General features: G+C 41.3%; 1 protein-coding gene across 1 annotated transcript in view; it reads left to right on the top strand.

Moving 5' to 3' along the window:
* erich3 (glutamate rich 3) overlaps positions 1–14169 on the top strand; it is a 16001-nt gene extending 1832 nt beyond the window's left edge. The window contains exons 3-13 of the mRNA XM_089000740.1: positions 1720–1845; positions 1960–2031; positions 2866–2991; positions 3116–3262; positions 4299–4520; positions 5880–6060; positions 7262–7448; positions 8793–8941; positions 9011–9442; positions 10801–10920; positions 11000–14169. Coding sequence (XP_088856866.1) covers positions 1720–1845; positions 1960–2031; positions 2866–2991; positions 3116–3262; positions 4299–4520; positions 5880–6060; positions 7262–7448; positions 8793–8941; positions 9011–9442; positions 10801–10920; positions 11000–13914 — 4677 coding nt within the window. The 3' untranslated portion in view covers positions 13915–14169. The remainder of the gene's footprint in view (positions 1–1719; positions 1846–1959; positions 2032–2865; positions 2992–3115; positions 3263–4298; positions 4521–5879; positions 6061–7261; positions 7449–8792; positions 8942–9010; positions 9443–10800; positions 10921–10999) is intronic.
* Positions 14170–14184: the final 15 nt, after the last annotated feature.

The raw sequence follows: 14184 nt of genomic DNA, 5'->3' as shown, positions 1-14184 counted from the left end.
AAGATATGCACATGTAAAACTGGGGAGAATACTATGTTACGAGAAAAATGTTCATATGGACAGTTGTTCGTAACTCGAATGTTTGTAACTAGCTTGTGTAAGTAACCTGTATTGGTTTGGGCTGAAAAATAAACATTGAATAAAATATATGCTCTTTAAAGATATGTACAGTACATGTACAACTAGAGAGAATACTATACATGGTACTACAAAAATGTTCGTATGTATAGTTGTTCGTAACTTGAATGTTCGTAACTAGCTTGTATAAGTAACCTGTATTGGTTTATACTGAAAAATGAACATTGAATAAAATATATGCTCTATACAGATATGTACATGTACAACTGGAGAGAATACTATACATGGTACTACAAAAATGTTCGTATGTATAGTTGTTCGTAACGTGAATGTTCGTAATTAGCTTGTATAAGTAACCTGTATTGGTTTATACTGAAAAATGAACATTGAATAAAATATATGCCCTATACAGATATGTACATGTACAACTGGAGAGAATACTATACATGGTACTACAAAAATGTTCGTATGTATAGTTGTTCGTAACTTGAATGTTCGTAACTACCTTGTATAAGTAACCTGTATTGGTTTATATTGAAAAATGAACATTGAATAAAATATATGCTCTATAAAGATATGTACATGTACAACTGGAGAGAATACTATACATGGTACTACAAAAATGTTCGTATGTATAGTTGTTCGTAACTTGAATGTTCGTAACTAGCTTGTATAAGTAACCTGTATTGGTTTATATTGAAAAATTAACATTGAATAAAATATATGCTCTATACAGATATGTACATGTACAACTGGAGAGAATACTATACATGGTACTACAAAAATGTTCGTATGTATAGTTGTTCGTAACTTGAATGTTCGTAACTAGCTTGTATAAGTAACCTGTATTGGTTTATACTGAAAAATGAACATTGAATAAAATATATGCCCTATACAGATATGTACATGTACAACTGGAGAGAATACTATACATGGTACTACAAAAATGTTCGTATGTATAGTTGTTCGTAACTTGAAAGTTCGTAACTAGCTTGTATAAGTAACCTGTATTGGTTTATACTGAAAAATGAACATTGAATAAAATATATGCCCTATACAGATATGTACATGTACAACTGGAGAGAATACTATACATGGTACTACAAAAATGTTCGTATGTATAGTTGTTCGTAACTTGAATGTTCGTAACTAGCTTGTATAAGTAACCTGTATTGGTTTATATTGAAAAATGAACATTGAATAAAATATATGCTCTATAAAGATATGTACATGTACAACTGGAGAGAATACTATATATGTTACGACAAAAATGTTTGTATGTACAGTTGTTCGTAACTTGAATGTTCCGAAGTAGCTTGCATAAGTAACCTCTATTGGATTGCACTGAAAAATAAACATTGAATAAAATATAGGCTCTATAAAGATACGTACTATTACAACTGAACAGAATGTTACTCGAAAAATGTTCGTATGTACAGTTGTTTGTAACTCGAATGGTCGTAAGTAGGGGAGTGTTTGTATTTACCACTACTGGTTTAAAATACAGTAAAGTCTCGTTATAGCGATATCGGATATATCGATAGTCCCGGTTATATCGATATTTTTTCGGACTCCCTTGAATATCGATATAACGAGACTTTACTGTAAACGGCAGATTTTTGCGACTATTGTTGCCCTTAGATCACCAGGAGCGGACGGATCGTCCCGGATAAGGAATACAAACACAGGCAACTTGAGAGAGCCCACCAAAAACACATCCGAGAGTGTCTGGCCCAGGCTATTTTCCTCAAGGTGTTGGAGATGGAGGTGGGTGAGGATTGGGGGGGTTTGAACACCTTGTTCCAGACACACAAACACAAAAAAAAAGAACGTCAGCATTTTGCAGCATAATGAGTCATGCTAATTAAATCTCCCATGTAGCGTCTCCATCAGATGGAGATAAAAAGAAAACTGGAGGGGTTTGCCCGGATGGAGCGAGTGCACAAGATGAAGGTGAGTCATTTGCATGTCAATGGACGCTTCGTGACTTCATTTGGAGCGTGGAGGGGGCGGGGGGGGATACATTGCAGATCTGGTCGTAACGGGAGAAAAATCGAAGTTAGGGAGAGTTAGCATTTGGAAAAAAATGTTTCCAAAGAATTTGTACAAAAGGAAAGGGGAGTGTATTTTTAGCGAAGCACAAAAACATGGTAAGATTGTCCAGGAAGTGGCGGATTGCTTCAAAGATGCCAACGACTGCATTATATTAGAGGCTTGCAAGCCTATGGAAATACAGTGATGCCTTGGCTTACAAACTTGGTTCCAGACAGAGTGTGTAAGGCGAAAAGTGTGTCCCAAAAATTAATTTCCCATAGGAAACCACTAAAATGAGAATAATCCGTTCCCAGGTCCCCATAAAACATAATTTTCAACTAAATAAGCCTTAAAACTACACAAAATATATCTTATTTTATGTATAATAAATGTGCTATGGTATTATAATTAAAGAAATAAACTGTACTGTATAATAAATTTGTTTTATTTACCTTTGTGATGGTTGTAAGATGAAGCTGTAATACAGTGCGAACATGGACAAAAGGCAAATGTTGCCCCCTTCTGGAAGGGAAAAACATTGCCAGAGGTCTGACCAGCGCTTTATCGCCACACGCGCAAGAAAAACAGAAAGCCGAACAAATTCGGGAATGCCGCTTCACGTCACACTTTTCAATTTCCCAAATATTTCGGGAATGGCAGCAAATGCGTTAAAAAATATACATTTCTCGTTTTTTTTTTGTGACCTATCCACCATGAATAAATGAAATATCGCACATTTCTGTGGTCTCAAAGGTGGCACGCAAAAAGCGATTTGAAGACTATGTCGGAATGATGTCGCCACGTCCACCCGTGGGGCCCAACGCTGTCCGAAAACAACACTCTGGACCTGTAGGTGGTCATTACGGATCCTCCGAATCGGTGAGATTTATATTTTTTTTTTTACTCGTCTTATTTTGATGCCAATCCAGATTGCAAGTCTATTTTTTTTTACAACCTTTGCCAAAATAAGATAAGAATAAGTGGGTCTTCTCCGTGTGCGCAGCCATGTTCCTCTCGACCCAATACGGCTCCGGGAAAGATGCAGCGGCCCGCCCGTTTGAAACCAATCCACGGAGGAAATAACAAATGCAGCTCCCCTCACAGGGTCAACGAGGGTTTCGGTGACAACCAACCGCTGTTCAGCAGCACCGTGAGAGCAAAAAATAAAAAAAATAAAATACACAAACTTGATTTCTATGATGCAGAAACCACACCAAGGTAAAAATGAATAGCTAGCAAGATAAATAGCGAGATAGATAGCGAGATAGGAAGCTGGCGAGATAGCAAGCTAACGAGGTAGCGAGCGGTAGCGAGCGGGCGAGGTAGCGGGCGAGATAGCGGGTGAGATCGCAAGTTAGATAGCGAGATAGCAAGCCGGCGAGATAGCTCGCTGGCGGGAGAGCTAGCTGGCGGGATAGCGGGCGAGGTAGGTGGCGGGCGAGGTAGCGAGATAGCGCGATGCCGAGATAGCGAGCGAGACAGCGAGATAGTGATCGAGATAGCTAGATGGCGAGCGAGATAGCGAACGAGATAGCGAGATAGCGAGCGAGATAACGAGATAGCGAGCGAGATAGATAGCGAGGTACCTAGATGGCGAGCGAGATACCGCATGAGATAGCAACATAGCAACATAGCGATCGAGATAGCAAGATAGCGATATAGCAAGATAGCTAGCTATATACTGTAGATTAATTAAACACGACTTTGGAGGATAGCATGTTGGATAGTAAGTTTCCTCTCGTCGACCAATCAGAGGACAGAAAAATGAAGACATCACGTGAGGACAAAATAGATGATACAGTAAACTCTGTACTCAATATTCACCATGTAGCCCACAGGTGTCAAAGTCAAGGCCCGCGGGCCAAATCCGGCCCGCCACATCATTTTTTTCGGCCCGCGAAAGCAAATCAAACTTGTTAAATTCCACGATGATTGCTAAAATCTGAGCCAAAATGTCATATTTTTGGATGTCAACCACAATAAAAGTCATTATTCTTGACTTCAGATTTGAAAACGAGTTATTCATTAATTTGCTGTGTGCTCTATATGTAATATTTGAAGGGATTTAAACATTCTAATGGGTTCCCCAAATTCATAACGGCCCTCGAGAGGAAACCATAACTACAATGTGGCCCGCGGCAAAAAATGACTTAGACACCCCTGATGTAGCCTTTCCTCTCTCCTAGACGGGCAGAGAGTCCAGAAAGCACGAGTCCACCCTACGGGATCCCCCGCCCGTCATCTCACCTTGCTACCTGCCGGTGATCAACAATTTCGTCACGCCACTTCCACCTGTCACCAAGAGGAAAAGCAGGGGCTCCGGCTGCACTCCAGGCGGGACTCCCGGTCTCTGGTGCCGCAGACGATTGCGCCCTGCCACTACCATCGGCACAGTCGATGCCAATGAGGTTGATGAATCTGGCGAGAGAAAATAAATACAGTGATACCTCAGTTTACGAACGCTTTAGGTCACGAACGTTTCGCTTTATGAACATTAAATTCGCGAGAATATAATCTTGGCAGATGAACTAGTTTTCGGCAAACCAACCAAACCACGCGGAGCGCCACGGTGGCTGGCGAACTAGTTTTCATCACCCCTTTCTTTGAGTGTAGACAGACTTTGTTATCGACTGGAATACATTTGCTGTTATGGGACAGAAAAAGACCCCACCACAGGCTAGTGTTAAGCTGAAGAGGACACAAAAAAATGACGGTTGAGCAGAAGAAGGAGATCATCGCAAAACACGAAGAAGGTGTGCGTTTGTGTGACTTAGCGTTCAATATGCTAAGTCGACCATTGCTACGTGTGGCGAAGGCTGTTTCTGTGTTGTCTAAGCAACGGTCTCAGGCAATAGAAGAGGTTGAAAAACTTTTGTTGATTTGGATTCACGAAAAGCAGCTAGCAGGGGACATTGTGAGTGACGGTATTATCGCCGAGAAAGCACGGCAACTCCACTCAGATATCATCAACGACCATCACAAAGGGAAATAAAACCACTTTATTCAACGCGGAAAAATTTGGGAATGACGCTCCACGTCATGCTTTTCAATTCCCGAGTTAGTTTGCTTTTTTTTTTTACCCTGAAACAAATTTTGAAATATCAATCAATCATCATTCACAATCCACCTTTAATTGTTGATTAATCACAAAATCATCGATTGATGATGAACTGATGAAAATAATAATTAGTTTGACACTAAAGGCTATTATTTATTCTTATTATTATTATTATTGTTGTGTAATGATGATCATTTTATGTTACTTCCGGGTTGAGTGAACTTTGAGAGTTTTGAAAGGGGCTGAGAAATCAAATGTAATATTATTATTATTATTATTATACAGTTTATTTCTTTAATTACAATACAATAGCACATTTATTAGACATAAAATAAGGTATATTTTGTGTAGTTTTAAGGCTTATTTAGTTGAAAATTACGTTTTATGGGGACCGGGGAACGGATTATTCTCATTTTTAATGGTTTCTTATGGGAAAATAATTGTTTGGAAGACAAACTTTTCACCTTAGACGCACTGTCTGGGAACCCATTAAGTTCGCGATCTGAGGTATCACTGTATAGCGAATTGATTTAAACATTGACACACCAAATGTAATAGTTAATAAATGAAATTTGTATAGAATAATACATTTTCGAGAAATGTATTAAAAATGTAATGGGAAGCAGGAACTTAGTTTTTTTTTGTCATGGTCGATTCCGGTGAAAGGTATAGTGAAAACGTGTCAAGCAAGAGTGTCGTTTGATTGCAGGATCAAGCCCTCCCGAGGACTTCCGTGCCGCAGAGCAAAGTGCAAGTTACCATGGTGTATTTCGGGAAATCTGTGCATCTATCCCATGACGCAGAAGACCTGAGGGATGAAGTCCAAGTGTTTCAACAACACTGCGGAGGCGAGAACCTCTGTGTGTATAAGGGCAAACTCCGTGAAGGAGGTCAGTAGTGACAAAAAAAAAAAAAAAAACTTACATTCCGGGAACTGGACTTTAGTACAAATGTCCATGTTTGGAGTTATTAATAATCTTGATATACCGTGATACCTCGGTTTACGAACCCCTCGGCTTACGAACTTTTCCGTTACATTTATGAAAATTTTACCTTGGCATACAAACTACGTGTCGTACCCGTTCTCCTAACAAGAAAATGTCAGCCGACTCATTTTTGTCCTCTATTCCCCACCCCCAGTCTTCGGTTAAAGCCACGTGATTGGTCAAGAATGCAGCAGTTGGAGGGGGAGGGGCTTACAGAAACACAGAGCTGCAAACATTAAATAGATAGACAGAGAGAGAGAGTGAGGCCGTTCTGCAAACAACAAAATGGAAGCCGACTGTTTTTGTCCTCTACTCCCCGCCCCCCAGTCTTCGGTTAAAGCCACGTGATTGGTCAAGAAAGCAGCAGTGGGGGGAGGTGGTTTAAACATTAAAGAGACAGGCTGACGACAGAGTGACAAAATGGAGAGAAAGCTGTGAAATTTGGACTCATTTCAACTTTGATAGTTCAAAGGCAGTGTAGACTGCAAGGTTAAAATTCCCATCAATCAGGTTCCACAAATAACCTGCACAAGCCATCTGAACACTTGATGCAAAATGCTATCAACCTAGCTAAACAGAACACAATTGATGAGGAACTAGGTAAAATTATCGCAGAGAAAGCACCTACAAGGGATCATTCCTCAAGATGGTGAAAGATTACGTTCCTCATCAAGTGTTTAATGCTGATGAAACCTGCCATTCCATTCCATTGAGCCATCAACGGCCATCATATAGGTAAATAAAATGACTTTATTATACAGTACAGTTTATTTCTTTAATTATAATACCATAGCACATTTACTATTGATAAAATAAGGTGTATTTTGTGTAGTTTTAAGGCTTGGAAAATTAGAAATTAGAAAATTATTTTTATTTTATAGGGTCCTGGGAACGGATTATTCTCATTTTAATGGTTTCCTATGGGAAATTAATTTTTGGGATACACACTTTTCGGCTTACACACTCTCTCTGGGAACCAATTAAGATCGTAAGCCAAGGTCTCCCTGTAATAGTGATCATGTCAAAAGTCAAATGGTCACACAGACAGAACGCCACGCCGTTTTCCTCTTTTGACCCTTCCACCACCCCGTTTTTTTGACCTCAGAGAAGTTCCAGTTCGTGTCGAGGCGACATCGAGGTTTCCCCTTTAGCTTGACCTTCTTCTTGAACGGCCTGCAAGCGGAGCGCCTCAGTTCGTGCTGCGAGTTCAAGCACAGGCGAGGTCCCAGACTGGGCGGCAGGCACGGACATTTTGGCTTCAGCGCCATCGAGCGGGCATCGCCCTGTTACAAGTGAGGGAAAGGCGTGCTTTCTCATTTTATTTCTATCGTTTTGTTTTTACTGGCATTTTTTTTAGCTTTGAAATTAAATTTGATGTTTATTTGTTTGTATGATAATTAAAAAATGTATATAAAACATTATTATTATATTTTAGATTATTCATGTATTCATTCATGTATTCATGTACTTTCATTCATGTATTCATTCATTTGTTCATGTATTCATACATTCGTTCGTTCATGTATTCATGCATTCATTAATGCATTCATTCATGCATTCATGCATTCATGCATTCATGCATGCATGCATGCATTCATTGGCGCATTTATGTGTTCATGCGTTCATTCATTCATGCATTCATTTATTCATGCATTCATTCATGCATTCGTTCATGTATTCATTAATGCATTCATGCATTCTTCACTGTTTTTTATTTTATTTTATTGTTTTTATGTTGAATTACACAGTTTTATTGTATTTATGAATCAGGTAGTTTCAAGTTAAAAAAAAAATCTCAACAACTTTAGCATTTAAAAATATTTTTGTGGAAAAAAAAAAAAGCAATTTCTGAATTCAAATTTGCGGTTGATCTATTCGATTTATCCACAAGGACGATATAGATAACAAACTGCATCAATACAATTTCCTGCATGTGTTATAATAATAATAATAATAATAATAATAATAATAATACATTTCATTTTTAAGCGCCTTTCAAAACTCTCAAGGTCACTTAAAAAATTTCTGCAGGTGAGCAGCGGCAGCCAAACGCGCCAGCGTTCACTCAACCCGGAAGTAACTCAAATAGATAGCAAGCTAGGTATCTAGCTAATACATGGCTAATAGATAACTCTCCAGGCAGCTGGCTAGATAGCCAGACAGCTAATTGATAGCTATCGAGATAGCTATCGAGATAGCTAGCGAGATAGCCACATAGCTAATAGCTAGCACACAGCTAGCTAGGTAGCATATGAGCAAAATTGATAACAACGGCAGTTTAAAAAATAAACACTACAAATGAAATACCTTGTGATACCTTGGCTTACGAACTTAATTGGTTCCCAGAAAATGTGTGTAAGGCGAAAAGTGTGTACTCCAAACATTAATTTCCCATAGGAAACCATTAAAATTAGAATAATCTGTTCCCAGGTCCCCATAAATCACAATTTTAGGCTAAATAAGTCTTAAAGCGACACAAAATACACCTTATTTTATGTATAATAAATATGATATATTGAGTTTTAGGATGACATAAACATCCGACTTATGACCGGCTCGACTTACGACCACCCATACTTATGACTACGACCTCCAGACCTCCATTTTAAAAAAAAATAATTCTGTTTTTTTTTTAGATGCATCATTGCAATGGGGCTTGACAGGAAGCCTGCTCCTCCACCCAAAGAAGTCGAAGAAGTCCGAGGAAACCTCGAGGAGGCCGAGAGCCCATCCCAGACAGGACTTGAGACCACCTCTCCGCAACAAGATGACAAAAACAAAGATGGTATTATGATGATGATAATAACAGAGATGCAGAAACGTGTTCTAATCATCTAATCATCTCGCCGTGCAGATTACGATGAGGACTTTGAAGGAGACGATAACGTCATCGTCGAAGGATCCAACGAAAAATTAGCGGCGCATCAAACCAGCGTGACGGAGGCACGGACGAAAGATGAAACTTCATCGGACTCGGAAAGTGACAGCGAAGAAGACGACGACGGGGATGACGCGAGGCCTCGTTCGAGTTCCGTCACCAGCGAGGGGAGCCCTGCGGAAATGGTCGAAGACTCCACAGAGGACGAGGAGGATGCAGAGGAACCCAAGGAGATCCTTCAAGTGGAAACGGTGGAGGAGGAAGACTACGTGAAGCAAGAAGAAGCCACGGTTGCCGTGTCGAGCACAAATATGGATGCCTCCGCCGCTAGTGGGAAAGAGCAGAGCCGGAAGGTGACAGAGAGCCTCGAGATAGAGGATGAAGGCGAGTTGGAGGAGCCAGCGAGTGGTGAGTAAATGGCCAGATAGCCAACAGCTAGCCAGCTAACAGCCAGCCAGCTAGACAGCTAATAGCTAGCCAGCCAGATAGCCAACAATATTTTTTTTCGCACATCCTCATAACTGGCTACCCATCAGCTAGCTAGCTGGCTTTCTATTTTTTTTTTCTTACTTCGGGGTTGAGTGAACGCTGGCGTATGTGGCTGCCGCTGCTCACCTAAAGTAATGGCCTATTTTTTATACTTTTTTTCCCCCAAAAAAGGGAAAAAGATCATTACAATACAATACATCGCGCTTTAACAACAGCTGCAGCTGTAACAAAGCGCTTAACAAAACTGTCAATTTAAAGTAAAATAATCAATGATCCTATTATAATAAAGTTCATTTACAAGCGCCTTTCAAAACTCTCAAGGTCACTTTACAGTCACAGCATAAGTTTTTCTGTGGGTGAGCAGCGGCAGACACACGCGCCAGCGTTCACTCAACCCGAAAGTAACTCAAACAGATAGAAAGCTAGCTCGCTAGCTAATTGATAGCTAATAGCTAGTGAATAGATCGCTAATAGCTAGCGAATAGATAGCTAATAGCTAGTAAATACATAGCTAATACCTAGCGAATAGCTAGCAAATAGATAGTTAATAACTAGCAAATAGCTGGTGTAAGAAACCTTAGATCGTCTTCTTTCATCAGAAGATAGATAGCTAGTCATCTAGATAGCAAATAGAAAGATAGCTAGCTAGATAGCAAATGGAAATCTTGCTAGCTAGCTAGCAAATAGAGAGCTTATGTTTATATAAATATATTGTATTCAATACTAATTTCATTTCATGTCCAAAATTGAATGATGAGTTTAAAAAAAAAGGATGTACTCAACTTTAGCCTATCTTTTCCAAATCGGTTGACAATATTATTGGTGAATCTGCGGCTCACACGAAACACAATTCACTCTAAGCTTTAAATGGCGACCGATTGTCCAAATATTTAGCACAAGGGTGTCAAATTCTGGTCCTCCGTGGCCCTGCCACCTTGCATGCGCTTGATATTTCTTAGACCAGGTGTCAACATCTTTTCTTTTTCTATGGTCGTTGGGAAGAAAATGTCTTCTTTGTCCCCAATCCTGATTTCATGTCTATGCACATACTTTGCACATGCTTTGGTACTCTGATGTCATTTCCCAATTAAAGATCTACGGTGTTCAGTGTTTGTTGTGTGAATTCATGCTTCCTATACCTGGGTCTCTTTTCTTCTCAAAGCTCCTTAAATGTCCCCTAACTTTCCCTTTAATAGTGGTACTATTAAAGGCTTTCTGATTCAGATTCTAAGTAGCTGATATTGTCACATTTGCCGTGTACTTTGGTCTTTCCCAAGCCGAATGTGTGCAGGAAAAGCTCGCTGAAGCTATCCCAAAGGAGTCAGAGTTGAGCGAGACCGATACCGAACAGGAGAAGGTGACATCCCCAGACCAAGGCCTGGAGTTACACAAAGATGGTATCGAACTTTAATTCGGCTCTTGGGATCCTTGCTGGTTGGGGAATACATGAAGAACATGTTTTGTGTGCATTTGCAGAAGCAGTTCTGGTGGAATCTGAAGTTGACCCAAAAGACGATGTTGAAGCAGGTCATGAAGAACCTTGCGAGAACTTTGAGGACATTAAAGATAATGTGGGAGATGACGTTGAATCAACGGTACAGGAGACGGTGAAAGAAGCCAAAGATGGAGGTGGTTCAGATGAGAAACTGAAAGAAAGCGATGGGACTTCAGTGTCCCATGAAGATGCCTCTGCTATCTCCATCGAAAAGAAAATCGTGGATGCTGACTCAGGGGTGAAGACAACCGCAGAGACAACAGAGACAAAGGCGGAGGAGACTGCTGGAGGATCAGAATTCGAAACAACGGTTTCTAAAAGGGACGTCGAAGAACCGGCTGATATTGAAGCCACGATTGATGGGCAAGATGATCCCGTGGTCAAAAGTGAGGAACGGGGTGACAAAGAGGAAGAAGACAAAGAGGCGAACATGGATAATGAACAGGACAGACGTAAAACCGAGGAAAAAACAAATATAGAAAATACTCCAGAGGATCCAAAAGTCGAGACACAAAGTGACCAAGGCGAAGCGGTGGTGACCCTTGATCAAGATGAGCCGGATGGATCGGAAAAAACGGAGGTAAAAAACCAGAGCGAGGAGGCCACAAAAGCCAATGAAGAAAAGGCAGATGAAGCTAATGAAACAAACGCAGGCGTCGGAGACATTCCAATCTGGAATGACAAGAAGGAAACCGAAGAAAGTCCAGAAGTGGCAGACAAAGACGGTATCCCGATAACTGCTCCGAAGGAGGAAGCTGACAAAATTAAAAAAGCCATCCTGGAGGAAAGTCAAACTGAGGAAAGTAAAGACGAGCCCGGTAAGGATGAAGAACAGAAAATTGTTTGTGTAGAGGCGAAAGAAACTGACAGAATAAACCAAGTATTAACGACAGTTAGTCGGGAAGAATGTCAAGTGCCGTTAAAAGTTGACAACGAAGCTGAAAGAATCGAAGATTGGACGACTCAAGGTGACAAAGACAAAATTGTTACTTGTGAGGACCAGAAAGCAGCACAACTGGACGAAGCAACCACTGATAAAAACGAAGAAACGGACGAAAACCAAGCCGAAGAAAGAAAAAATGTGACAACCAAGGATGAAGAACGAAATACGATTGAAGCTCAGATCGAGGAAGGCGAAGACATCGGCGAATCGACCACTGGTGATCAAAGAGAAAACGCAATGATGGAGAAAGACGAGGCGGGTAAAGACGCAATCAATTTGTCAATAAGTTCCGATCATGGCGAAGGAGTAAAAAAGGGAATGCCAGACGACGCGGGGGGAAGTCCAGCGACACTCAAAGACGAGAATGAAGAAGAGCAAAGTCACGATAAAACAAGCCCAGATGACGGTAAAGAAATCGTTTCTACCGAGGCAGAGACAGGTGGCGAAAAAAACAAATCGGACGTTGATAATACAAAGCAAAGTATAACACGTGAAGTTTACCTTGAAGGGGAGAAAATTGTCACGTGCGACACGGAAGAACGACAAGAATCACCGACGGATGAACAGCAAACGGAACAAACGTCAGTAGAGGAAAGTGAGAGGCAAAAAACGGCGATGACGCGAAATGTTGTAGAAGGAAATACGACGAACGCAACGGGAGAGACGACGTCGGATAAAGTTCGGGTTATCGAAGAAGGTAAAATGGGTCACGTCGACGCTGAAAACGGGGAAATGGCCACTCAAGAAGAAAATGGCTCCCTCGAGGACAAACGTGGGGACGATTTATCAGAGCAACCTGAAAAACGACAAGACGAACAGTCCAAACGTTTGTACGACAAGTTGGAAATAACCCAAGATGTCCGAAAGGGGGAAGACGGTGCAGAGATACAACGTGATAAAAATGACTCCGAAACCGGATCGCTGAGAATTGACGCAATCCAGGATCTCGTCTCCGATGACTCAAAAAGAAACAGGCAAGACCTTGAGGGTGAGAAAACCGAAGAAACTCCGAAAAACAAGGCCGGTCCATCATCCGTCGTAACATTTCCCGAAGAGAAACAGTCTTCCAACCCTCCGAGCCTAAATGAATTCACGAAAATCAAGTCCCCAGAGGATGAGATTGGGACAAAAGAGGCCGACGAAGCCTTGAAGGAAGTAGCGAGCGCCCTTTTCCAAACCCGAAAACAGTCAAATACTCTATCGATCAACCAGCTACCAGACGGAGAAAATCCAGAGGCGCTAGCAAGAGCTAGCAGCGTAGAGCTCGTCACCAACTGGTTAACCAAACATCAAGCGTCCAAGTCTTTTGAAACTTTTGTGGAACCTCTGGAAGATCTCGGGGAGTCCGCCAAGGACACCCGAACCTCAGCGTTTCTGGAAATCCTTCCGACATCCCATGAGGCGGTCGTAACCAAAGCAGCGGAAGTGGATCACACCGAAGACGGAGCTCAGTCGAACCCTGAGACAAGTCCCACAAATGACAACTGGGAGGTGTCCAACGACAAAATGGAGGATAACGCGAAACCAAACACAGAGAATGAAACAAAACTCATAGCCAAAGACGAAGGATCTCTTTCAGAAGACATGGCAGGAATCAAAAACGAGACTGCGGTGCAAACTGTTGAAAATGCGTCCCGCGTAGACGTCAAGCCCACGTCAACCGAAGGCGGGAACGGCTCTCTCGAAATGAATCCTATGCATGACAACGTCAAAGACGCGACATCTCCAGAAGGAAAGTCGCACAAACAAGAGCTTAGCCATTTTCAAACGTCCAGTTCAGATGTCGGAAGTCACGTAGCTGTCGAGGACAAAACGTCCATCAGTCGCAATCTCCGGGTTACGGACGATGTCGTCAGTCAAGACCGTTTGAGCGTGTGGTCATTGAACAAAACTCCCTTTCGTCCAAGTTCTTACCCTTTATTAGCATCGTCCAGATCCGAGAGTGGACATTAGCTGCGGTTTTGTACTGGAGACATTTCCCAACAGGGGTGTTATTTAATCTAGCGGCTACTCTGTGCAAAGTTGCACACGTGGACTGATTAATATTTCACCATGCTATTTATCGAATCGTTAGACCATATGTGTCAACCATGGCTAATAGCTGCTCGTACAAATGATTATAATTCCCATAGAAAAGTTGTAGTACGCCGTACATTATTTGAAATGCTACAAAAAATGCAAAGAAGCGAGTGAAATGGCCTCTTACCTGCAAGTGGATACTCT

This window comes from Hippocampus bargibanti, linkage group LG07, assembly GCF_051943395.1.
Source record: "Hippocampus bargibanti isolate YZ-2025 linkage group LG07, ASM5194339v1, whole genome shotgun sequence".
Taxonomy (NCBI): domain Eukaryota; kingdom Metazoa; phylum Chordata; class Actinopteri; order Syngnathiformes; family Syngnathidae; genus Hippocampus; species Hippocampus bargibanti.
The sequence above is the reverse complement of the archived record's forward strand: the minus strand, read 5'-3'. Positions and strand labels throughout refer to the sequence as shown.